This window comes from Oncorhynchus nerka, linkage group LG14 (assembly GCF_034236695.1).
Source record: "Oncorhynchus nerka isolate Pitt River linkage group LG14, Oner_Uvic_2.0, whole genome shotgun sequence".
Classification (NCBI taxonomy): domain Eukaryota; kingdom Metazoa; phylum Chordata; class Actinopteri; order Salmoniformes; family Salmonidae; genus Oncorhynchus; species Oncorhynchus nerka.
In genome coordinates, this window is record NC_088409.1 from 37,656,386 (window position 1) to 37,682,748 (window position 26,363).

Consider the following 26,363-nt stretch of genomic DNA (forward strand, 5'->3'; position numbering starts at 1 on the left):
TGTCAACTTCTGACACACTGGGAATGTGATGAAAGAAATAAAGCTGAAATAAATCATTCTCTCTACTATTATTCTGACATTTCACATTCTTAAGATAAAGTGGTGATCCTAACTGACCTAAGACAGTGACTTTTTACTAAAAGTCAGGAATTGTGAAAAACTGAGTTTTAATGTATTTGGCTAACGTGTATGTAAACTTCCGACTTCAACTGTATATGTTTTGTTGTTGATAAAATACTATAGCCCATAGAAAGCAATGAATAACACATTCATAAATGGCAACAACAACAAAAAACAGTCAAAAAATAAATCATAAGGAATAAGGTTTTGACGAGTCTGTCCTATATCTAGGAGATATAAGAAAGATCAGGAAATATTTTTGTTTTTTTGGACACTCCTTAACTTTTTGGCACAAAACTACCTCCATACTTCCATTCATTTGTATGGGCTACTATCAGACAAGGGGTTGTTGAGCAAAACGGAGAACACCATCCTGTTCATCTTTCCATAGAGGTGGTATATTCATTTGTAGGCCAAATCTAAAGTTCAATGTGGTTCAATCACATTTTCAACTCTCAATAGTTTTTCACAAAAACCTTTGCGTTAAATAGCACTGTGGTCTTCCCACAGTGCGCTCTAGCCAACAGCTCACAGATAAAGTGCAGGGGGTAGGCTCTGCCAAGCCTGAGTCTACAATGTCCTATCCTGGAGCTTGAGTAAATGACATTACTAAGCTGCTCCTGAATGTACTACGTCAGGACATGGAAATGGATTCTATCGTAGTCCATGTGGGGTTTAACGACATTATGAAGGGCTGTTCTGAATGGTTGAAACTGGATTTTAAAGAGCTGATTGACTCTCTGCTAGACATTAATAAAAGACCCATCATATCTGTCCCTGTGCCCTCTCTGAATCGTGGCATTGAATGCTTTAGCACGATTATTTCTCTTCACAACTGGCTACGTGATTATTGCAGCTCAATGGGTGTAACTTTTATTGACAATTTTGATACCTTTTGGAAACAAAATACATTTCTAAGGAGACCCAAATCGTTAGAGTTCCTGGATCCTTTCACAGCATCAAAAGGATGTGTTGAGACAATGATTCATCAATGACCCAAGCCCAGCTACCTTTTCCCCACTTTACTGTGTTAAGAAATAATACATAATAAATACATTCCCTGTAAACTGCATTTTTCTCTGCCTCTGTCATCCTTCCTAGCACCTACAATCACATACTTTTTTCACTCCACGGGGAGTTGAGATGTAGCAGGGTGTTGCGTTCCCTCCTCCAAGAGGCGTATGTAACACCCTACCATTGTGACGCTGAGTTGTCATAATGCTTCAGCAAATGTACAATATACCAGGGGCATGGGTAGACACAATGTAAGTAACCTAATGTATGTCCCTCTAACTGCCCTGAATGCCTCTGATGATTCTTCAGCTATTGTATGCAGTAATTTACATTTACATTTACATTTACATTTAAGTCATTTAGCAGACGCTCTTATCCAGAGCGACTTACAAATTGGTGCGTTCACCTTAAGACATCCAGTGGAACAGCCACTTTACAATAGTGCATCTAAATCTTTTAAGGGGGTGAGAAGGATTACTTTATCCTATCCTAGGTATTCCTGAAAGAGGTGGGGTTTCAGGTGTCTCCGGAAGGTGGTGATTGACTCCGCTGTCCTGGCGTCGTGAGGGAGTTTGTTCCACCATTGGGGGGCCAGAGCAGCGAACAGTTTTGACTGGGCTGCGCGGGAACTGTACTTCCTCAGTGGTAGGGAGGCGAGCAGGCCAGAGGTGGATGAACGCAGTGCCCTTGTTTGGGTGTAGGGCCTGATCAGAGCCTGGAGGTACTGAGGTGCCGTTCCCCTCACAGCTCCGTAGGCAAGCACCATGGTCTTGTAGCGGATGCGAGCTTCAACTGGAAGCCAGTGGAGAGAGCGGAGGAGCGGGGTGACGTGAGAGAACTTGGGAAGGTTGAACACCAGACGGGCTGCGGCGTTCTGGATGAGTTGTAGGGGTTTAATGGCACAGGCAGGGAGCCCAGCCAACAGCGAGTTGCAGTAATCCAGACGGGAGATGACAAGTGCCTGGATTAGGACCTGCGCCGCTTCCTGTGTGAGGCAGGGTCGTACTCTGCGGATGTTGTAGAGCATGAACCTACAAGAACGGGCCACCGCCTTGATGTTAGTTGAGAACGACAGGGTGTTGTCCAGGATCACGCCAAGGTTCTTAGCGCTCTGGGAGGAGGACACAATGGAGTTGTCAACCGTGATGGCGAGATCATGGAACGGGCAGTCCTTCCCCGGGAGGAAGAGCAGCTCCGTCTTGCTGAGGTTCAGCTTGAGGTGGTGATCTGTCATCCACACTGATATGTCTGCCAGACATGCAGAGATGCGATTCGCCACCTGGTCATCAGAAGGGGGAAAGGAGAAGATTAATTGTGTGTCGTCTGCATAGCAATGATAGGAGAGACCATGTGAGGTTATGACAGAGCCAAGTGACTTGGTGTATAGCGAGAATAGGAGAGGGCCTAGAACAGAGCCCTGGGGGACGCCAGTGGTGAGAGCGTGTGGTGAGGAGACAGATTCTCGCCACGCCACCTGGTAGGAGCGACCTGTCAGGTAGGACGCAATCCAAGCGTGGGCCGCGCCGGAGATGCCCAACTCGGAGAGGGTGGAGAGGAGGATCTGATGGTTCACAGTATCGAAGGCAGCCGATAGGTCTAGAAGGATGAGAGCAGAGGAGAGAGAGTTAGCTTTAGCAGTGCGGAGGGCCTCCGTGATACAGAGAAGAGCAGTCTCAGTTGAATGACTAGTCTTGAAACCTGACTGATTTGGATCAAGAAGGTCATTCTGAGAGAGATAGCGGGAGAGCTGGCCAAGGACGGCACAAAAAAAAGTAATCATGTGCCTATGAACCAGATTTATACTGTTAGCACTGAGGCGGTGTGCCCTTGTAGGATGTCCACTGTTTACAGCTCAACCTGCACTAACATAAATAACATGAGCATATCTACTTCTGCTAAACTTCCCAGTAAAAGCAAGGAAAAATAGTAAGCATCCAAGAAAAGAGCTCCAAATAGCAGGTTAAGAAACAAAGTTAACGAAATAAATAATTTGCTAGTAACAGATGACATTCATACTCTTGACTATCTCTGAAACTCACCTATAATAGATAATAACTGTGATGATACAGTGGTAGCAATACAAGGTTATATCATTGACAGAAAAGACAGAAATGCCAATGGTGGAGGTGTTGCTGTTTATATTCAGAACCACATTCCTGTAAAGCTTAGAGAGGATCTCATGTTAAATACTTTTGAAGGAATATGGCTACAGGTTCATCTGCCTAACCTAAAGCCCATTCTTGTGGGAAGCTGCTATAGACCACCAAGTGCTAACAGTCAGTATCTGGATGACATGTGTGAAATGCTTGATAAGGAATGTGAAATCAACAGATATATGTTCTGGTGATTGAAATATTAACTGGCTTTCATCAAGCTGCCCACTAAATAAAAATATTCAAACTCTAACCAGTGCCTGCAACCTGGTTCAGGTTATCAGTCAACCTACCAGGGTAGTTACAAACAGCACAGGAATGAAATCATCAACATGTATTGATCACATCTTCACTAATGCTGCAGAAATGTGCTTGAAAGCAGTATCCAGAGCCATCGGATGTAGTGATCACAATACAGTAGCCATATCTAGGAAAACCACAATAAGTTTCCCAGTTCTTCCATGGCCTGCATACTCACCAGACATGTCACCCACTGAGCATGTTTGGGATGCTCTGGATCGACCTGTACGACAGCGTGTTCAAGTTCCCGGCAATATACAGTAAATGGGACAACATTCCACAGGCCACAATCAACAGCCTGATCAATGCATGAGGCAGCGCGACAAATGGTGGTCACACCATTTCTGATCCACAGTCCAACCTTTTTTTTTAAGGTACCGTGACCAACAGATGCATATCTGTATTCCCAGTCATGTGAAATCCATAGATTAGGGCCTAATTGATTTAAATTGACTGATTTACTTATATGAACTGTAACTCTGTAAAATCTTTGAAATTGTTGTGTTTATATATTTTTCAGTATAAATGTGCACTGGAGATCATGTCATTACCAAGTGTATTACTGCATGTGTACAAAGCACACATATCTATTTTTAATATCAGTGTTAACAGAAGAAGGCTACAGAAATGACTACATTCAACAAATATTTAGAATCTTTGTAAAATGGCCATTTAGTTTTCGCATGAAAAGGCTACATGAGTATAACTTCTACATGCATAAAACTTCTCTCCTCAAGTCTCCAGCCCTCCCCGTTCTTTTTCTATCCCTCAGCTTGTGAAATGTTTTTGTTTGATTACTTATGAGTTGCCGGGGCAACTTGGGTTTAACAGCATGTGATGGAGAAAATATATTTCTCATACATGTTCTTTATTGGACCTTGATGACAACTGGATAGGACTATGCAAAATATAGACCCAGTCATTGTTGCCACCTTTCCAACAGGCCTGTACTATGTATGTATGGTTTTAGATTCCAGAGTCTGGTTTTTCATATGGGTTTTCCTGAGAGGAAAATATGAGTGAATGTACTGTCTTATCCTGGTCGAGTTGAATGTGTTATGATTCACCGTTTTAGCACTATTTAACTAACTAAATCCAGCCGAATTTCTGACCTATGTTCATTGCTGCAGCTTGCGCATATGCAGTGTGCGTTTATGTCTGATTCGTGGAAAATGAGGGTGATCATGTACAAGCGTTTTTTTCCCCACTTAAAACAGGAATTCTTTCCCAGATCATTTTTCAAGGTCATTAAACTCAGCCCCTAGAGATTTCGTTGAAAGCAGAGGGAGTTTCTTTTAATCGCGGTGCAGCTCGCTGATTGCTACAAAGCCCATGAGGGCAGAAGGGTGGATCTCAAATATTCCAATGCGGAAAGAGACGCGCATGCCACGACACGCACTCACGCACACGCTAAACAAAACCAAAACCCTGCGTCAACAGGAGGTAACGCGGGATTCCTTGCCGATGGCGTCATGCGCAGATGTTGGTATGCGGAGACCAGGTTCGAGTGAAACTTGTTATTGGGGCAACAAGGAGGGGGGATGCCAGGAACTACGAGGCCAGGTGCACAGTCACTGTATTCCCTAAAATAAAACATATGGAAATGTTTATTCATCCTTATTGGTCATGTGGCATGTCTATTTCTTATTAAAAACGGTGTTTTTCGAGCCCTGAATGCTTATTGGCTGACAGCCATGGTATATCAGACCATATACCACGGGTATGACAAAACATGTATTTTTACTACTCTAATTACCTTGGTAACCAGCTTATAATACAAATAAGACACATCAGGGGTTTGTGGTATATGGCCAATAAACCAAACCACCTCAGGGCTTATTGCTTAAACAATATTCTCCCAACGTTTTATCTGACTAAACTGCAGTAATATTCAAATATGCAACCTGGTCTGAGAGCACTTCATATTATTCTGGATGGAAATCTGAGATACTCATTTAGTATGATATGTTACAAACTACAATTCGTATGGTATGTTACGATTTAGAAAACGTACATTATGTTACGAATTTGCAAAACGTATGATATGTTACGAATTCTAATTTGTTGTGGCTAACATTAGCTAGGTGGCTAATGCTAGTTAGCTGGCTAACTTTAGCTAGGATAGGGGTTATGGTTAAGGTAAGGATTAAGGTTAAATAGTTAAGGTTAGGGTTAGCTAAAATGGTTAAGGTTAGGGGAAGGGTTAGCTAACATGCTAAGTAGTTACAAAGTAGCAAAAAAGTAGTAAGTAGTTGAAAAGTTGCTAAAATGCTAAAATTGTTCATGAGTTTCGAATACACAACCTTTGGGTTGCTAAACGTTCGCATTATACACCCAACCAACCATCCACCCCAGATCCCAGAAATATTCCACACACACAAAAAGCGTATTTTTTGCACAAATGTATTTACATCCCTGTTAGTGAGCATTTTTCCTTTGTCAAGATAATCTATCCGCCTGACAGGAGTGGCATATCAAGAGGCTGATTTAACAGCATGACCATGACACAGGTGCACCTTGTGCTGGGGGCAATAAAAGGCCACTCTGCAATGTGCAGTTTTGTCACATCACAATGCCACAAATGTCTCAAGTTTTGAGGAAGTGTGCAATTGGCATGCTGACTGCAGGAATGTCCACATAAAATGTTGCCAGAGAATGTAATGTTAATTTCTCTACCATAAGCCCCCTCCAATGTCATTGTAGAGAACTTGGCAGTACGTCCAACCGGCCTCACAACCAAACCACGTGTAACCACGCCAGACCAGGACCTCCATATCCGGCTTCTTCACATGCGGGATCGTCTGAGACCAGCCACCCGGACAGTTGGTGAAACTGTAGATTTGCACAACCAAAATAATTTCTGCACTAACTGTCAGAAACCGTCTCAGGGAAGATCATCTGCATGCTTGTTGTCCTCACTAGGGTGACCTGACTGCAGTTTGGTATAACTGCCTTCATTTGACAAATGCTCACATTCGATGGCCACTTGCATGCTGGAGAAGTGTGCTCTTCAAGAATAAATCCCAGCTTCAACTGTAGCGGGCAGATAGCAGAAAACGTGTATGGCGTCGTGTGGGCGAGCCCCATCGTGGCAGTGGGGTTATGTCATGGGCAGGCATAAACTACGGACAACAAACACACTTGTTTTTTATCGATGGCAATAAATGTCGCAAGGTACACCATTCCTGGAAGCTGAAAATGTCCCAGTTTTTCCGTGGCCTGCATACTCACCCGACATGTCACCCATTGAGCATGTTTGGGATGCTCTGGACCTACGTGTACTACAGCGTCTTCCAGTTCCCGCCAATTTCCAGCAACTTCGCACAGCCATTGAAGAGGAGTGGGACAACATTCCAAAGGTCACAATCAACAGCCTGATTAACTATGTGAAGAAGCTGTGTTGAGGCAAATGGTGGTCACACCAGATACTGACTGTTTTTTTTAAAGGTATCTGTGAGCAACGGATACATATCTGTATTCCCAGTCAGGTGAAATCTATTGATTAGGACATTCTGAATTTATTTAAACTGATTTCCTTATATGAACTGTAAGTCAGTAAAATCTTGCATGTTGCATTTATAATTGTTGTTCAGTGTAGTCTATGAGACCAGGCTGAAATATGAATCCATATGTTGTAATATGTTATATGAGGTGCAGCATGCTCTTTCATCTTTCCAAGCACCCCTGTTCCAGATACCCTGAACTTTTGATAGGCCTATCACAATAGTTACTACACAAAATAACATATATCATCCACACAATATTAAAGTATGCATGTATGTGACCCATTTATTCAACCATGAAAATAAAACCCACATTAATATATTTACAGTTTGGTTTTTCAACTCCTATTCACGCTATAGCATTTGTATGCTATACAGTGGGGCAAAAAAGTATTTAGTCAGCCACCAATTGTGCAAGTTCTCCCACTTAAAAAGATGAGAGAGGCCTGTAATTTTCATCATAGGTACACTTCAACTATGACAGACAAAATGAGATTTTTTTCTCTCCAGAAAGTCACATTGTAGGATTTTTTATGAATTTATTTGCAAATTATGGTGGAAAACAAGTATTTGGTCAATAACAAAAGTTTTTCTCAATACTTTGTTATATACCCTTTTATATACCCTTTGTTGGCAATGACAGAGGTCAAACATTTTCTGTAAGTCTTCACAAGGTTTTCATACACTGTTTCTGGTATTTTGGCCCATTCCTCCATGCAGATCTCCTCTAGAGCAGTGATGTTTTGGGGCTGTTGCTGGGCAACACGGACCGTCAACTCCCTCCAAAGATTTTCTATGGGGTTGAGATCTGGAGACTGGCTAGGCCACTCCAGGAACTTGAAATGCTTCTTACGAAGCCACTCCTTCGTTGCCCGGGCGTTGTGTTTGGGATCATTGTCATGCTGAAAGACCCAGCCACGTTTCATCTTCAATGCCCTTGCTGATGGAAGGAGGTTTTCACTCAAAATCTTACGATACATGGCCCCATTCATTCTTTCCTTTACACGGATCAGTCGTCCTGGTCCCTTTGCAGAAAAACAGCCCCAACGCATGATGTTTCCACCCCCATGCTTCACAGTGGGTATGGTGTTCTTTGGATGGAACTCAGCATTCTTTGTCCTCCAAACATGACGAGTTGAGTTTTTACCAAAAAGTTATATTTTGGTTTCATCTGACCATATGACATTCTCCCAATCTTCTTCTGGATCATTCAAATGCTCTCTAGCAAACTTTAGACGGGCCTGGACATGTACTGGCTTAAGCAGGGGGACACGTCTGGCACTGCAGGATTTGAGTCCCTGGCGGCGTAGTGTGTTACTGATGGTAGGCTTTGTTACTTTGGTCCCAGCTCTCTGCAGGTCATTCACTAGGTCCCCCCGTGTGGTTCTGGGATTTTTGCTCACCGTTCTTGTGATCATTTCGACCCCACGGGGTGAGATCTCGCATGGAGCCCCAGATCGAGGGAGATTATCAGTGGTCTTGTATGTCTTCCATTTCTTAATAATTGCTCCCACAGTTGATTTCTTCAAACCAAGCTGCTTACCTATTGCAGATTCAGTCTTCCCAGCCTGGTGCAGGTCTACAATTTTGTTACTGGTGTCCTTTGACAGCTCTTTGGTCTTGGCCATAGTGGAGTTTGGAGTGTGACTGTTTGAGGTTGTGGACAGGTGTCTTTTATACTGATAACAAGTTCAAACAGGTGCCATTAATACAGGTAACGAGTGGAGGACAGAGGAGCCTCTTAAAGAAGAAGTTACAGGTCTGTGAGAGACAGAAATATTGCTTGTTTGTAGGTGACCAAATACTTATTTTCCACCATAATTTGCAAATAAATTCATTAAAAATCCTACAATGTGATTTTCTGGATTTTTTTATTCATATTGTCTGTCATAGTTGAAGTGTACCTATGATGAAAATTACAGACCTCTCTCATCTTTTTAAGTGGGAGAACTTGCACAATTGGTGGCTGACTAAATACTTTTTTGCCCCACTGTATATATATTCATGCTACAGGTGTTCCCCCTCAATATGGGACCATCATCTTTACACCCCACATCCTCATTTTGTCATATATTTATTGTATTGGGTTCTGAGGGTAGCTTTGAATGTGTTTGGTTAAGTTTAGGCAAGTAATCCCAATTGGTTAAGGTCAGGCAGGTTCAGGGTTTAGATTACGTTTAGGAAATAAATGTGATTGGTTAAGTTTAGGGGTAATGTGTATGGCAACCTGTGTGGCAACCTGTGTGTAACATTAGTTCTGCCATCAAAACGAGATTGAATAAGGTTAACTCTACTAACGATTGCATTACAAATGTACATACCATAAATGATGTATCTCCAACAGGCTACCTTTAAGAAATTGAAAGATAGAAAGTCTATGAGTTTCTTGCAACTCTGAATTAGACAATAATGTAACCCTGTATGGCTGAAGAGATCAACAGTAACCTATCATCCTAAAGCAGGAGAAGCCTTTACACAGCGAGCAGATGTATAGGAATATTAAAGTGATTTATTGAACTTCGCTGTTTCTTGTATTGAATGATGCTTTGACTTGCTGCAATGCAGGAATAGGACCAGCACAGTCTTCACTACAGCACACATTATGCATACGTTGTTTGAGCACAAATTGCACCGGGGAGGGCAATTTCCACAAGATTTTGAATCGGCCCGGAAACATTTAAATGCCCCAAACTTCATGCTTGGCCCTCAAATTCATGGTAGGTGAAAAATGATAAAACAGTTCTCAGCCTGACAAGCAATAATGTGAAAAGGATATAAACCAAGAAGTCACCCCTTTATTTCCTCTGTTGAAATTATTATTATTAAACATCTAGAGACCTCACACATTGTTTACTGTGGTGGAGATTGTGGTTGGCAAGTGTTCAGAAAGAATGTGCTAATGCTACTAAGAATTCAGTAACATTTCAATTTTCACAAATGCTACCTGGGATTTGTTCCCTCAATAATATAATTTACACACGAAAGTATAATCAGTTGGATTAGATAAAGCACCAGGAAATTGAGAAAAGCAAAGCGACGTCATGATTTGGATCTATGATTATCGTGCAATGGCAGTCAAAATAAAGCAGAGAAAACATCCAAACATTCTCCAAGTAAGACATTGAAGCACTCTTGGTACAAGCATCTTAATGTATATTCCCACAGTGCTGCTCCTCCTCTTCATCGTACTCTATGTCTTTGGCCCAATCAAACACCAACCCCTTGTCCCTTCTTCCTATTGACTCCTCCTCCAGGATCTGAAGGGATTTTTGAGGCATCAGCAGTAGAGTAAACGTTCCACCTAGTCTAGAAGGCTAACTGGAGTTTCTGCCATATTGGTTAACACCTTTCCAGTCATTCCAGACTGATGAGGGAGCGTCAACGAAGAATTAGAAATAGAGACAGGAGATCAGTTTTGAGTTGTGGCCGTCTCCTCCTCCCCATTCTCAGCCCTCCTCCTCCCCATCCTCCTCTTCCCCATGGGAGGAGAGTGACCTGAGACCTGGGGAACGGTGGTCTAGTGCCTCCTGCTGGACGTGTTGAATAGCCACAATGCCGGTGAGGAGGGCATAGCTCAACATAGCACCCAGGGCCACCAGGACTGACAGCAGCTGCTTGCGCCTCTTACCAGGCTCGTTGTCAGCGTCACCCCCTTCAGGCTGGGAGGACACCTTGCGACTGATACCTTCTGCACAAAAGATAAACAAGAAAAAGTGTGAGACATGGAATTCAAAAGTTAACAATAGCAAGTTATATAATAGATATCATTGAAGACAATGTCATACTGCATGTACAGTATGTTATGTGGTCCCACACCTCGTCCCTCGCTGGGGAAGTAGAGCGCCAGAATGTTGGAGCAGAAGTGGCTCAGGTTGTCCAGTGACTTGAGGTGCTGCTGGAGTCTTCCATTGGGCAGTTTCATCTTCAGGATGGGCACCAAGTAGCCAAAGACGAAAGCATCTAGAGATGAAGGTCTGGAGGGAACAGCGTCATGTAGTTAGAGATACATATGGATGCCATGCAAGTGAATTAAGTTGAGGTGCTGAATTCCCAGTTCAGTGTCGAGGTAGAACCTCTCTGTGTGGACTTACGAGTCTCCAAAGAAGAACTTGTTTGAGCCCAGCCTCTGCGAGATAAGGTTCATACACTCCATAGCATCGTGGTACAGCTGTAGAGAGAAAGGTGTTGACAAACCGACCTCAGGCCAAATTCTCACATCATTTTGAATCATGATATATTCCTTATTATAAACTGGGTGGTTCGAGTCCTGAATTCTGATCAAATCAAAGTTTGTCACATGTGCCGAATACAACAGGTGTAGACTTTACAGTGAAATGCTTACTTACAGGCTCTAACCAATAGTGCAAAAAAGGTATTAGGTGAACAATAGGTAAGTAAAGAAATAAAAACAACAGTAAAAATACAGGCTATATACAGTAGTGAGGCTATAAAAGTGGCGAGGCTACATACAGACACCAGTTAGTCAGGCTGATTGAGGTAGTATGTTCATGTAGATATGGTTAAAGTGATGAACAGAGAGTAGCAGTAGCGTAAAAGAGGGGTTGGCGGGTTGTGGGTGGTGGGACACAATGCAGATAGCCCGGTTAGCCAATGTGCGGGAGCACTGGTTGGTCGGCCCAATTGAGGTAGTATGTACATACAGTGGGGAGAACAAGTATTTGATACACTGCTGACACTGCTGATTTTGCAGGTTTTCCCACTTACAAAGCATGTAGAGGTCTGTAATTTTGTATCATAGGTACACTTCAACTGTGAGACGGAATCTAAAACAAAATTCCAGAAAATCACATTGTATGATTTTGAAGTAATTAATTTGCATTTCATTGCATGACATAAGTATTTGATACATCAGAAAAGCAGAACTTAATATTTGGTACAGAAACCTTTGTTTGCAATTACAGAGATCATACGTTATCTGTAGTTCTTGACCAGGTTTGCACACACTGCAGCAGGGATTTTGGCCCACGCCTCCATACAGACCATCTCCAGATCCTTCAGGTTTCGGGGCTGTCGCTGGTCAATACGGACTTTCAGCTCCCTCCAAAGATTTTCTATTGGGTTCAGGTCTGTAGACTGGCTAGGCCACTCCAGGACCTTGAGATGCTTCTACGGAAACACTCTTTAGTTGCCCTGGCTGTGTGTTTCGGGTCGTTGTCATGCTGGAAGACCCAGCCACGACCCATCTTCAATGCTCTTACTGAGGGAAGGAGGTTGTTGGCAAAGGTCTAGCGATACATGGCCCCATCCATCCTCCCCTCAATACGGTGCAGTCGTCCTGTCCCCTTTGCAGAAAAGCATACCCAAAGAATGTTTCCACCTCCATGTTTCACAGTTGGAATGGTTTTCTTGGGGTTGTACCCATCCTTCTTCTTCCTCCAAACACGGTGAGTGGAGTTTAGACCAAAAAGCTCTATTTTGGTCTCATCAGACCACATGACCTTCTCCCATTCCTCCTCTGGGTCATCCAGATGGTCATTGGCAAACTTCAGACGGGCCTGGACATGCACTGGCTTGAGCAGGGGGACCTTGCGTGCGCTGCAGGACTTTAATCCATGACGGCGTAGTGTGTTACTAATGGTTTTCAATGAGACTGTGGTCCCAGCTCTCTTCAGGTCATTGACCAGGTCCTGTTGTGTAGTTCTGGGCTGATCCCTCACCTTCCTCATGATCATTGATGCCCCACAAGGTGAGATTCTAATAATTGCAAAATCGGCAGTGTATCAAATACTTGTTCTCCCCACTGTAAGTGACTAAGCATATATGATAAACAGAGAGTAGCAGTAGCGTAAAAACACCTGATTGGCTGACAGCTGTGGTATATGAGACCGTATACCACGGGTATGACAGAACATTTATTTTTACTGCTCTAATGACGTTGGTAACCAGTTTATAATAGCAATAAGGCACCTCGGGGGTTTGTGCTATATGACCAATATACCACTGCTAAGGGCTGTGTCCAGGCACTCAGCGTAGCGTTGTGCATAAGAACCAGTGGCGGATTTAGGCAGAAGCGTAATGGGCAGCCGCCCAGGCATCTTGCCGGGGGCATGGGGCGCCCGCACAAAAAAAAAAAAAGTATTCCGAATGGTGACATTTGCGCGATCGGTTTTCTATAGCTCATTTACACATCACGTCAATGATATCATGTCACTGTGTGGGACCGTGGGTCAATTAACCTAATCGGAGTGGGCGGTCTTATTCTAGTTTTATTCGTGTGTTTTTTGTTAGGAATAAGGTAATAGTGTAATAATTGAATTCTCTTTTTTATTTGTATTTATATACTATAATTTGTTTCCATTTCTCTTTGTTACTTCTTTTTGATATTTAAGAGTCTTATTTTTGTATATATATCTATATCGTTGTTAAATGTAATGATTATTTATTTGTTGTTCCAAATGTCTGAATAAAAATTACAGTTAGTGCAGAATGGTGCTGAAGGGGGGGGGGGGGTTCACCCAGGGAGCCATACAAGCTTGAACCGCCACTGATAAGAACAGCCCATAGCCGTGGTATATTGGCCATATACCACACCCCCCTGTCCTATTACTTAAATTAACTTCTGCAAGAGGTTATACCAAAACATTGGTCTAGGGTCAGCTTTCCGCATCCATATTCAGATCTTTAACCATTACAAGACTGATAGGAGGTACCCTGGACCTGAGCCTGTATGTAGATAAGCTTTGCCCTGGACCAGTGCTTTGGGAAACAAGTCGAGTTCCCATGGCATGCCTATAAACTATTACGTCATCACAGGGAGGAGCAATGATGTCTGAAGCATGCGTCAGCTCAGCTACGGAGGCAAGTCCAATGTTCACACCTCTCTCAGCACATGGTTTAATCACAGCGTAACACCCCCAATGGCCCTATTCACACATTATTTTTTTGTTTGTTGATAACCTATCCCAATTCACACACCTGGAATTTTATGGCCATTATTAGTTTTTTTTAATGAAAAGTAGTAATCTAACTTGCTAACAGCAGTGGTATATTTAAAATGTGTGTTGTACAAGACCGAACTGGACAAGAACTCAAAACCAAAACATGTGGTTGGCACTCAGGAAATAGTCTTGAACCTCTTTTTTTTCATTTAAAAAATGGTTTATTGCTTTTTACTGTTCACATGTGTTTCAGCATGGATTTCTTCCTCAATGCATGACTGCATGTTTTTGTATCAGGTGCCATTTTTGCAGAGTGATGCTTTCTCAACAATATATGTATCTAAGGTTTTTCCTTCATACCATTTAAAAAAAAAATCACCACAGTATTATTTTTTCCATGAAGAATTCTGTATAAACAATATAAATGATATGGTACCAATACAGTATGCTCCCCCCATACTAGACTGATTGCAAAGGGCCCCATAATACATTTTTATTTAGAAAGACACCTTTGGGTGTACCTACCCTACCCTACCTCCTCCATCTCCCCCTCAACTCACCTCCTTCTCCACCTCCTCCCCTGCTGTCAACTCTTCGTCTCCCCTGACCAGCCTCAGCTTCTCAAGCTGCTGGCGCTGAATGCTGCCGGGCAGGAAGAAGTTCAGGGGGAATGGGGCGTGCTCCGCGTGCCAACGCCGAGTCACCTCCACATAGTTCTTAGGGTCAATCCACCGAGTATAGACCTAGACCAGAAAGAGAGAGAAGCACAAAAGTGTGAAAGAGATGCAAAAGGGCTTCTACAAGCTAGAGGTAATGACATAGTAGTCACTATAAATTAGAATCCTTAGGATATTCAGATTTTTCAAACAGACACAAAATACAGCAGTTGAGCTACACATTTTGGCATTGAGAGCACAGTGGCTGTTTATCCCACTTCAAAGTGCTGCAGGAAGCCACAGGTTGTTCCATGTTGACACGGTTCTGCTGGCACAGGAAAGAATGTTTGAGGTATTTCTTTATAGGACACAATGAAGCACCAGGTATAATTACCTACAATCTTTCTAGCGAGACAGAGAGAAGCGAGATTAAGTAGGACAAAAACACAGTAAGCGTGTTTTTGTGACAAAATAAAATGACAAAATTATAATAACATTTTGCCATAATCGGAGTGATGTGGCACAACCCAGTCAGTAGTGCACAACTAGTGACATCTTCCATGTCATCTCATTCTTGCAGAAATGTCTTCTACAACCTCGTCACTCATTCTATCCACACACTCTCTATCACTCCCTTCAGCCCCCTCCCGGTCTGTCTTGTTCTCTCTGAGTAACTGTGATCCTCACCAGAGCTGGCATCAGTTTTTCCTCCAGGAGTGAGATGAAGGCCAGAGTGTCTGCTCCCTCTTTGGCAGACAGGTCGAAGTCGGCATTGTATTTCTGAAAGATAGGTTCATATCACAACAAGCTTCAGGCGTTTCATCACCTTTCACGAACATCACCGACAGGATTCATGGACCACAACATCTTAAACCAGTCTTGCTGTTGTCAGGTATTCTAAATAGTTTTTAAAGCCCTTCTGGAACAATACCATGAACCCCCTTGGCTCGATTACACCATTAGCACTTTCCATGTTCTCCAGAAACCCATTGAAAAAATGGAAAAGCTACCTCTATGTGGAGGCCTTTAAGGGACTCCTGGCAGTCTAGGTCTTCTGGGTCAAGTGTTTTCCATCTAACCTCATGACCGCAGGGCAGTCAGTCTGAAATGGTGCATGCTGGGGTCAACAAGAACTCAACATGACTGGAAATCTTAGAGATTCTATCTCTACCTCCCTCTCCCTCCCTTGTCTGGAGGGTAAAATAAGCTGGGAGGTTTGCCTGGAAAACCCACCATCCTTACCCCTTTACTGTCTAATCCTTTGGAATGATCTCACCAGGGTTTCCTCCCTGTTCGCTCACATTGACACCACAACAGCACTTATCAATCTGCTTTGCATTGTGGTTTCTAACATCCCGACTGCAGTAGCTCACAACCCACCTACCAGTCAGGGGGCAGTTAGTATCTTGGATAATGGGTTCCATCTGGGCATTAGCTGAAGTGTGCATTTAATTGAGCTTGGGGGATGGGGGGAAAGATCATAGGAGACATTGCTTTTTTTCAATGGGAAATTGGATCATAATTCACTTTAAGCAAGTGTGGAACAGAGCATGGAGCAGCTCTTTCAGACAAAGCAGAGGACTGTGCTGTACATGAGCAGGCGGTCTCTCTGTCACCTGTTTCCTGAGGTGGATGATGATGTCACTGGGCCGAGACAGGCTCCCATTCTCGCTGGTCTTCAGGGCAGGCAAGGAGCCTAGCAAAGGAGAAAAATGCATCATGAAGACGGGAACCTCACAATGCCACTCATTAACAGCCACTGTTAATGTGACCATTACAGACCGATGGAGAGAGAACAGGAGAGTGGGATAGAGAGAAAATCAAGAGATGAAGAAGAGAGCGAAAAGGCAGAGGAGAGCCATTGGTGAAGAGAGGGAAGACATTAAGTCTGGAAAGTAAGAATCAAGAAAAACATACTATACAGATGGAGAAATAATGTAGCAAAAGAGAAAGGAATAACAAACAAGAACAAAGTGAAACGAAGGAGCTATCTCTATTTTATAGAGAGCACATTTTCCTTCCATTCCATTTCTTAGTCTCCCTGTGTTCCCTTTGATTATAGGAGAATATGCCTAGTTCTGAAATAAATTAATGTAGCCACGTTTCTCGAGTTGAGACAAAACAATATAAAAAAGGACCTAAAAACTAAAGACAAGACATCTTACCAGTGGGACTTCTCCAGGGGTTGCCGATCTTGTGAAGTTTGAGGGGTGCGCCTGCAAACTTTGCATAAGCCTGAAGGGAGATGATTAACAGATTAACGCTGAGCTAAAACATGTTGAGCCAGACATACCTTAGTTTCCACAGCTTTGTACAATAAAAAAAAAGCATCCAGGAAGCATCCAAGCTGGGCCCAAAATAATTGCACTGACAAAGGGAGGGGGAGGGAGGCATGAACACCTCAATTAAGGCAGACCCTTAGGACCCAATACACAACATTTAAAAACAAACAGCAAGCATATAAACAACATGATTGTGGGATAGGCTGCATAACTCTAGACACCAGGCTATACTCCATAACCTTTAGTACCACAGCAAAGTCTGGCCTACCCGGGCCAAACCCTAACCCGGGCAACGCTGGGACAATTGTGCACCGCCCTATGGGACTCCCAATTACGTCCGGTTGTGATACAGCCTGGAATCGAACCAGGGTCTGTAGTGCGCCTCTAGCACTGAGATGCAGTGTCTTAGACCGCTGCGCCACTCAGGAGCCCCAAAACTAAAACACCCAAAACAACAAAAAGGATGAAATTAAAGGTTGACACTAGGAATGAGACATTGAGCCTTCTGAAAAGGATGGAGTAAGAAAAAATAAAAAAAACTGCGCAGGTGCAAAAATAGCAAATTAATTATTTGTAAAAACCTGTCCCTAATCACTCTTGACGGACATAAACACCTGTAGATGTAACAATGTAGATGACATAATACTGATTTTTATCAATGGGAGAGGGTCATTTCTTGCATTAGACTGTTCAGATGGAGATTAGGGAAGAAAGGATGTGGAGCCTGCCCTGCCTGAAAGAGTCCTGGAGCATGCAGTGTGCGTAGACAAGGGAAGGTAGTGGCAGGTAGCTGAGCCAGTTGTGATGGAACAAACTGTTCCTGAGTAGCCTATAAGGAGATTGAAAAAGTAGAAGGAAAGCAGTACAAGACCAGAGTAAAAAGGCTTGCGTAGGAGAAACTTCAATAGGCCTAATAGAAACAGAATAGGTGTCTAAACATAGCCTACATTCTCAAACTAAGATCAGGGCCCAGATTCACAAAACACTCCTTACACAAAAACTTAAGAAGCTTTATAAAATAAAATAAATACATTTAAAAAAAGTTTATAAAATAGTTCGTAAGTGCAATTCCTCAACAATATCTTAAGATTTAATGATTTTCTTACAAACTTCTCAAATATCTTCTTATGAATCTTCTTAAGATGTTTGTTGCTAGGCAACCAATTTAGCTATCTATCAATGGCAATCATGTTAGCATAATTCGTACTGAGATTACTGTTACTAAAACATGTTCTTGGGTTTAAAATAATCTATACAGAAACTTTCAGATGAAGTTTGTGAGTGCATTAAACATGTTCAATCGCTTTCAAGAGCTTATTCTCCGACTGCCCATAGTTTAGGACAAGGGTTTAGCTATCTTGGAATTAAGAACAAATCCAATAACTTTATTTTCAAGAATCTAATTTCTTCTTAACTTTTTGCTTAAGGAAGAAACATAATAAATAGAGAAAGAACATTTCCAATAACATTTTTGAGGAATAGCAACTTTGCTTGACTTTCTTCACAAATCTAGTTATGGAAAAAAATGTCAGTTAAGAAAACATTTATTCTTAAGGTTGTGTCGATCTGGGCCCAGGTCACCATTCATGGAATGGTCCTTCATTTCAACTTACTGTGTCCTGCACTCACAAGGAAAATCATACTCCAGAACGAAATAAGCCAACAGTAATCGACTGCATTATTATGCCTTTCAATGGATCTCAAAGCAATTGTTGTATTGCAGCAGACTTGATACAAATTAGCCTAAAGACACATTGCACTAGAGATTGACAAGGCAAATGCGCACAGCAACATTTATGATTGTACCTGGCTGATAGATAGCCATACATAAAATGACATTCCTATAAATGTGGTTCGGCAGAGTTGAACAGATCGACCTGACTGTGCTTGCAGACAGGTGTGACGGGATGTAATCTCATGGAAAAGAAGAGGTCATTCCTTCAACAGTGTCCGCAAGTACTTACAAACCCACTGTCAGCTGGCCCCAAGGCATTAAGAATGGCCTTAATGCTTTAATGTATCCTATAATCATCAAAACCGATAACACATATAAAATAATTTAGATTCAGTCATTCAATACCTTTTACCTCAGAGATGAAATATAATCATGTAATTTAGGGTCTGCCCACAATAATGACAAACTGATCATATCACAAGCAGACATATGTATTAAGTCAACCGTGGCTTATTTAGATTGTACAATGTACAACAATAAAATCAACATTGGGCTTGGTGTTCCACTGTGAAGGACAGATATCACTTCAGATTGAAAGAAAAACTCATTCAAGGCAGAACTAGATCTTCAATAATGGAATAGCCAGTGAAAGTTAAGAGAGAGGAATGGAGAAAAGCTGAAGTTCTCTCTGCAGTTGGCCAAAGTCACCCAACCAAAATGTCATTAAACACATCAAAGGCTGACATCATGGCTACGACTTTATTAGGAAATTCCTCCTCAACTTTTTATCTTTGGTTGTAAACCCAAAGACTAGCTAGACTGAAAATAAAATTAATATATTTATACCTACCCTACAGGTCTAAAAGACATAACTAATATATTGGTAGGCCTATGCAGATATGTAGCCTAGGTGAAGGCCTATCTTGAAGGAATTATTGTGCATAGTGCATACCATAACACACACAAAACATAAGGAACACCTGCTCTTTCCATGACAGACTGACCAGCTGAATCCAGGTGAAAGCTACGATCCCTTATTGATGTCACCTGTTAAATCCAATTTAAATCAGTGAAGGGGATAAGTGAAATAATGATTTTTAAGCCTTGAGACATGAATTGTGTATGTGTGCCATTCAGAGGGTGAATGGGCAAGACAAAAGATTTTGGGGTATGAATGGGGTATGGTAGTAGGTGCCAGGCTCACGGGTTTGAGAGTGTCATGAACTGCAACGCTGCAGGGTTTTTCACACAACAGTTTCCAATGTATCAAGAATGGTCCCCAACCTACAGGACATCCAGCCAACTTGACAACTGTAGGAAGCATTGGAGTCAACATGTGCCAGCATCCCTGTGGAACACTTGACACCTTGTAGTTCATGCCCCGACAAATTGAGATTTGCCCTCAGAACAAAGGGCTGAAACGCAATAGGTATTTTTAATGTTTTGTACACTCAGTGTACATACTATACAGTGCATTCAGGAAAGTATTCAGACCCCTTCACTTTTTCCACATTTTGTTACATTACAGCCTTATTCTAAAGTGCATTAAATAAATCTACACACAATGCACAATAATGACAAAGTGAATACAGGTCTTTAAAAATGTTTGCAAATGTATTAAAACAATTTAAAAACTGACATAAGTATTCAGACCCCCACCATCCTCTCCTCTGCATGAGAGACTACAAACAGGTGCACGTAATTGAGTGCTAGCCTACATTGCACAGCCAATCATTTTTTCCCATAATTGCTTAATAAAACAGAGCAACACACTTCTCATCTGAGGAATGTAAAGAGAGACTCCTCTTCTAGATATGTATGAATGCCACTTGCCTGTAGTAGAAAGACATGGTAGGCTACTACTTAATTTTTTACAAATAAGAGACTACCAGTGGAAGGGTATCACTAGACTAGGGTTAGGCTAAGGGCAATTTCACAGTAAAAGAGTGATGCTGAGATTCAGATTTTTCACTTTAAAATGTATGCCAAACTTTGCATCTGCACTGTTCTTCAAGCGAATGTGTTTTTGTATCGTTTTTTTGTATCGTTAAAAGTAGACCCTATGCATAGAGTTGTATGGTTTGTTTTACTTTGCAATCATTGTTTTTGTTTGACCTATATTTCAAAGTGAAAAATCTGAGTCTCAGGATCAGTCTGTTACTAACTAAACATGAATATCTTACATGATGTTCTAATTAACTATGCTCACTATGATAATAACTGGCAATAACGTACACTATAAACATAGGCTAATCCAGCGGTAACCATCAAGTAGATATGCTAATGCTGTAATTTTTTAAAAGTTAACATTTTTAAAGAAAAATCTGGAAGGTTCTCTTATTCACTTTTGCAATTTCCTAATAGATGGAATGTACAGACCTCTAGCCTAAATGCAGTGACATTTTGCCAGTTCACTAATGGAAAGAATGAGGTCTGTGAATGTGACACATCACCAGACATAAATCTACCCAGCTGAAAACCCGGGGGGCATCCTGGAAAACTCTGAATGAAATTGCTAATTTCCAGACAAGAGTTTGTCCAAGAGTATGATGTGTCACTAACATGGCTCCAGTTCAGTAGCCACTTTGTGGTTTCAGAGACCACACCGAGAGACAAAACTAAAAGCAAGCAAGATGTGCATTTTCCAACCACCAAAAAAGTATCAGGGGAGGAAAGTCACTTTCCAGAACCACATTTGACATCTTGTTCCCTCCAGTAAAGAGGTGGGTCCAAAATACACACATTAAAAAAATGGTTTAATGTCTGAAAATTTGCCAGGGAGGAAAATGTAGTTTATGATGCTTAAATCTGGTTTAATCAAGCCTGCAAGGTAATATAAGCTGTCATATGTGGCTTGTGAACACATCAGTCATTTAACTGAACATGCACAATGGAAATATTGTGGTTTACAGAAATACATTAGATGTTTTGGGTGGCCTTGTATTAAGAGAACACCAAATGGAACATTATTAGGTTTTACATTGGAGGAATGTTCAGCTAAATCAAAAACACTGCTTACAGTCAGATACACACAACACAATCTTTGGGGTTTGTACAGTCGTGGCCAAAAGTTTTGAGAATGACACAAATATTAATTTTCACAAAGTCTGCTGCCTCAGTTTCGATGATGTCAATTTGCATATACTCCAGAATGTTATGAAGAGTGATCATATGAATTGTAATTAATTGCAAAGTCCTTCTTTGCCATGCAAATGAACTGAAAAAAGCTTGTCCGGAGAAGACAAGGTGAGCGCTACCATCAGTCCTGTGTCATGTCAACAGTAAAGCATCCTGAGACCATTCATGTGTGGGGTTGCTTCTCAGACAAGGGAGTGGGCTCACTCACAATTGTCCTGAACACAGCCATGAATAAAGAATGGTACCAACACATCCTCCGAGAGCAACTTCTCCCAACCATCCAGGAACAGTTTGGTGACAAACAATGCCTTTTCCAGCATGATGGAGAACCTTGCCATAAGGCAAAAGTGATAACTAGGTGGCTCGGGGAACAAAACATCGATATTTTGGGTCCATGGCCATGAAACTCCCCAGACCTTAATCCCATTGAGAACTTGTGGTCAATTCTCAAGAGGCGGGTGGACAAACAAAAACCCACAAATTCTGAAAAACTCCAAACATTGATTATGCAAGAATGGGCTGCCATCAGTTAGGATGTGGCCCAGAAGTTAATTGACAGCATGCCAGGGCGGTTTGCAGGTCTTGAAAAGGAAGGGTCAACTGCAAATATTGACTCGGAATGGCCAATTAATTAGGGCCGATTTCAAGTTTTTATAACAATCGGAAATCGGTATTTTTGGGCGCCGATTTGCCGATAAAAATTTTTAAAACTTTATTTAACTAGGCATGTCAGTTAAGAACGCATTCTTATTTTCAATGACGGCCTAGGAACGGTGGGTTAACTGCCTCGTTCAGGGGCAGAACGAGGACTTTTTTATATTTTTTATGAGCATGGCCATTTCTATTACAGCATATTGGATGACTGTCATTACCATTCCATTCACCCAACTCAATGTAACATTGATAGGTTTAGGCTTCTACATTATACAAAAATGTGCCCTATACCCATCGTTGCTAGAACCTAGACTACAAATGAAAGTGTATAATGTAGGTGCACAGGCTGAGAGACAAATTGGAGTACTCGAGGTGACAGACAGTGACACATTCAATACCGCCTGGAACAATCTTGCCTGTATCTAGCTGATCTGGGGTTTAATCATTAGTCCAAACAGTTTCTATTTGACAAATTCCGGTAGGTCCATCCCCGTTTCATTCCGTTTAAGAAACATTTTGCAACAGAAATCGGTGGAATGAATACACCCCTGATCTCCCGCACACACAGTTCACTTTCATAGCAGCCCCATACAGCATCATCACAATGCTCATTGAATAAATCCTTTTCGCATCTACACGGTCTCCTCCTCTCTCCTTTTCCCTTCATACATCTGTCTGTGACCAGAAAAAAAAAAAACTCTACATGCCAAACCGTCATACGATAATCGCTTACGCTAACCGCTACACAGCCTACATCGTTGTCACCATATCAGTTAACGTCATAGTCAACATAGCTACTAGAACTAACATATGAGTAAACCCACAATCCAATCCATGTGTACAATCACACAGTGCAGTGAACAGCAAGCAGTTTAGCAGTTACACCGAGGGGTCCAGTGGCAATAAATGAATACAACCGAAAGCTTACCTTGACTAGGATCGCCTTAGCTAGCTAGCTAGCTAACATAAAAATATAGCTAGCTCGCCCTCGCTCTCTCTGCTACTTCCCCTTAATTTTTTTATAAATACATTTTTTCAAAACTGTTATCTTTCTCTCTGAGTCAACTACTCACCAAATGTTATACACTGCAGTGCTAGCTAGCTGTAGCGTATGCTTACGGTACTAGATTAATGATCTGATCCTTTGATTGGATGGACAACATGTCAGTTCATGCTGCAAGAGGTCTGATAGGTTGGAGAACATCCTCCGGAAGTCATTATAATTACTGTGTAAGTCTATGAAAGTGAGTGAGAACCATGAGCCTCCAAGGTTTAGATTGAAGTCAATGTACACAAAAGGAGGATGGAAAATAGCTGTCCTCTGCCCACACCATGGTGCTACCTTATAGGGTGCCGTTAAGGCTACTGTAGAACTTCATTGCAAAACACTGTTTTAAATCAGTCATTTGGTGACTTGAATATATTTCTAGTATAGTTTTATCAACTAAAAAGGATAACTTTATATATGCTTCACTATTTGTATTTTTCTGAAATTCACTGAGTAGGATGGTCCTCCCCGTCCTCATCTGAGGAGCCTTCACTGAGACACACACACAGGCAGGCAGAGTGAAGGTTTACTGTACTTACAGCTGTTTACCTACACCTTGTTTTCATTTATTTAGTTAGCTAGGTACATTCGATTATCTACATTCTTGTGAGATTTATTTGCAAAGTGCCAGTGCATGCTGCTGTTGTTGGTAGTTAGCTGCCGTTAACTAGCTACATTGGACGCCGCTATAGTAACGGGTCGATAGCGACAATTGATAACCTTTCAGACCATTTTTAAAAGTGTCTGAAAGGGGTATAAGTTAGCCAGATAGGCAGCCGTAGATACTAACGTAACAATGTTCACCTTGCAGTGTAATTACATAGTAGCAGCCCATATAACGTTAACTATCATGTAAATACACTTACCGTTAGTTACGGTGAAATGTTTATTACAAATAGCTAGACAACTAATAGATAACCATGTCAGTGAGGGATGTGATGTCCAAGCCAACGTCACGAGCATTGACATTAGCTTGCAACTGAATATGAAGGCAGCCAAGCTGTGCTATCTTGCAATGTTGATGTTTCTGGAATTACATCATAATAGATATCTTACCAATACAATTAAACACTCAGTGTCGACAGACGGTAAACCCCAGTCGCCTTCCCAGCAGTACAGCTCAGAGGTTGCCATCTGCGAGGAGACAGCCATCTTGAAATAATTGAACGACCTTTCACTCGGAAGTGATACCTCTCGTTGCCACTGACAACGTTTATATTTATTGTCAGACTCCAGACTTCAATAACGTTCTGTCTAGACGTTTTTGAAACTAGCCACCCCGGCCCATTGATAGAGTCCTTTGATATCAAAATTATGTATGATTAACAATATTCTATCTATTACAATGGAACTTTGAACAACATTTGCCATTAGAAATATAATTCAACATATGTGCTCCCCCTATGTTTTTGTGGTGCAATATTTATCAGAATGTTGTAATTATTCTAGAAACAGTGGTCAAATTGGTCCAACAAACTGTGGTAAACTCTCCGGACTGTCTTTTCCAAATATTTGGAGCAGGACTTTGACCTGGAAAATGTTTCCAGTGTCTATGTCAGAATAGATTTAGCAGATGTTCTGAATAAGGATAGTTTATTTTTTCTTCTAAACCAATACATGGCTTTTTAATATGTGTTTGAGGAAGATTAATGCTGGAATATTTCACTTTAACAGTTAAAGAGGCTTTTGTACTTTTGATATCTATGGAAAATGAAAAACTCACGCAAGGGATAATTCATACCTCTCTATATGTTCTTAAGAGTGGTACTGTAACAAGAACGTTGAACTCAACCTGTCTATCCATAGGGCAGAATATAACATATGAATGAAACTATTGTATAATCTATATCAAATGCTTCTCTTTTACTTTCTTTCTCTCACTAAAGATTTATGTCAACAGGTCTACCTACAATGTAAGCATTGATAGAAGGAGAAGACAGGGAAGAATGATCCACCTAAAGGCAAAGTTTTAACCCACCCCGACGGAGCTCTTAAACATGGAAATAATGCTGTGTCTGTTTTGCAACAAACTCAGCTCAGCAGCTGGCAGAGCCCGTGCCAAAGGGACATGCACAAGCCATGACATCATCAAACTGAGCAGGAGGAAAGGAGTTCACGCATTCCTATCAAGACGGGGGGAAGGGGGCAGGAGCCAAAAATCACCATTCCTTCCTTCCTTCCAATGGTTCTACATCTAGTCCCTGCACACATTGAGAAATGTTAACCCCTCTCCCCAATTCCCCTCAATTTTCCTCCCATGATCCTATGCACTGATTATCAAACAGTCTACATATATGCTCAGTGTCAACACTTATTTTATAGATAGCACAACTGCATACCCCTCAATCTGACATGAATTACTTTAAGAAAGTCTCATGTGAAAGCAGCTGGTTGATCTTTTGAAGAGAAAAGGGGGACTTAGATAAAGTATTTTAGAGCAGTCTATATACTGGTCAGTTTCTAAAACTCCAATGTTTTACAATGGCAGTCAAAATGTCCAGGTTTCTGGTTTATGGACTGCTATGGCACCTGGAGGGTTGAATGGCCTCTGCTTACTCAGGGAGCATTTAAACAGAAACTAAGTTACACCTCTTTACTACCTTCTGGTGGACAGTGTCTGCAACATAACGATGTGTCAAGTGAAGGAAACTGGCACAGCCTACAATAAAATTATTGATTTACAGCCAGTGTGTATGGGAACCATAAACTAATAATACAGAATATGAATACTGTATAGATTGGGGCGGCAGGTAGCTTAGTGGTTAGAGCGTCGGGCCAGTAACCGAAAGGTTGCTAGATCAAATCCCCAAGCTGACAAGGTAGAAATCTGTCCTTCTGCCCCTGAACAAGGCAATTAACCCACTGTTCCTAGGCTGTAATCGTAAATAAGAATTTGTTCTTAACTGACTTGCCTAGTTAAA

The 26,363-nt window shown here is 41.7% G+C and overlaps 1 protein-coding gene across 1 annotated transcript; it reads right to left on the reverse strand.

The window, feature by feature from the left end:
* Positions 1-9,865: 9,865 nt before the first annotated feature.
* LOC115140969 (metaxin-1-like) lies at positions 9,866-24,614 on the reverse strand. Its single transcript, XM_029679505.2, has 8 exons — positions 24,499-24,614; positions 16,811-16,880; positions 16,262-16,341; positions 15,333-15,425; positions 14,550-14,732; positions 11,182-11,258; positions 10,907-11,064; positions 9,866-10,778 (listed from the first exon to the last, which is right to left on the reverse strand). Exons 1-8 carry the CDS (start codon positions 24,592-24,594, stop codon positions 10,537-10,539), a joined length of 999 nt encoding a protein of 332 aa, XP_029535365.1. The 5' UTR covers positions 24,595-24,614; the 3' UTR covers positions 9,866-10,536.
* Positions 24,615-26,363: the final 1,749 nt, after the last annotated feature.

What these genes read in the sequence shown, in the direction of transcription:
- LOC115140969 (XM_029679505.2), bottom strand. Translation starts at nt 24,594, where the DNA reads ATGGCTGTCTCCTCGCAGATGGCAACCTCTGAGCTGTACTGCTGGGAA. An exon ending in CCCCTGGAGAAGTCCCACTG is followed by an intron (nt 16,342 to 16,810) that starts GTAAGATGTCTT and finishes CTCCTTTGCTAG; the next exon opens with GCTCCTTGCCTGCCCTGAAG. An exon ending in GGGAGGAGGTGGAGAAGGAG is followed by an intron (nt 11,259 to 14,549) that starts GTGAGTTGAGGG and finishes TTCTCTCTACAG; the next exon opens with CTGTACCACGATGCTATGGA.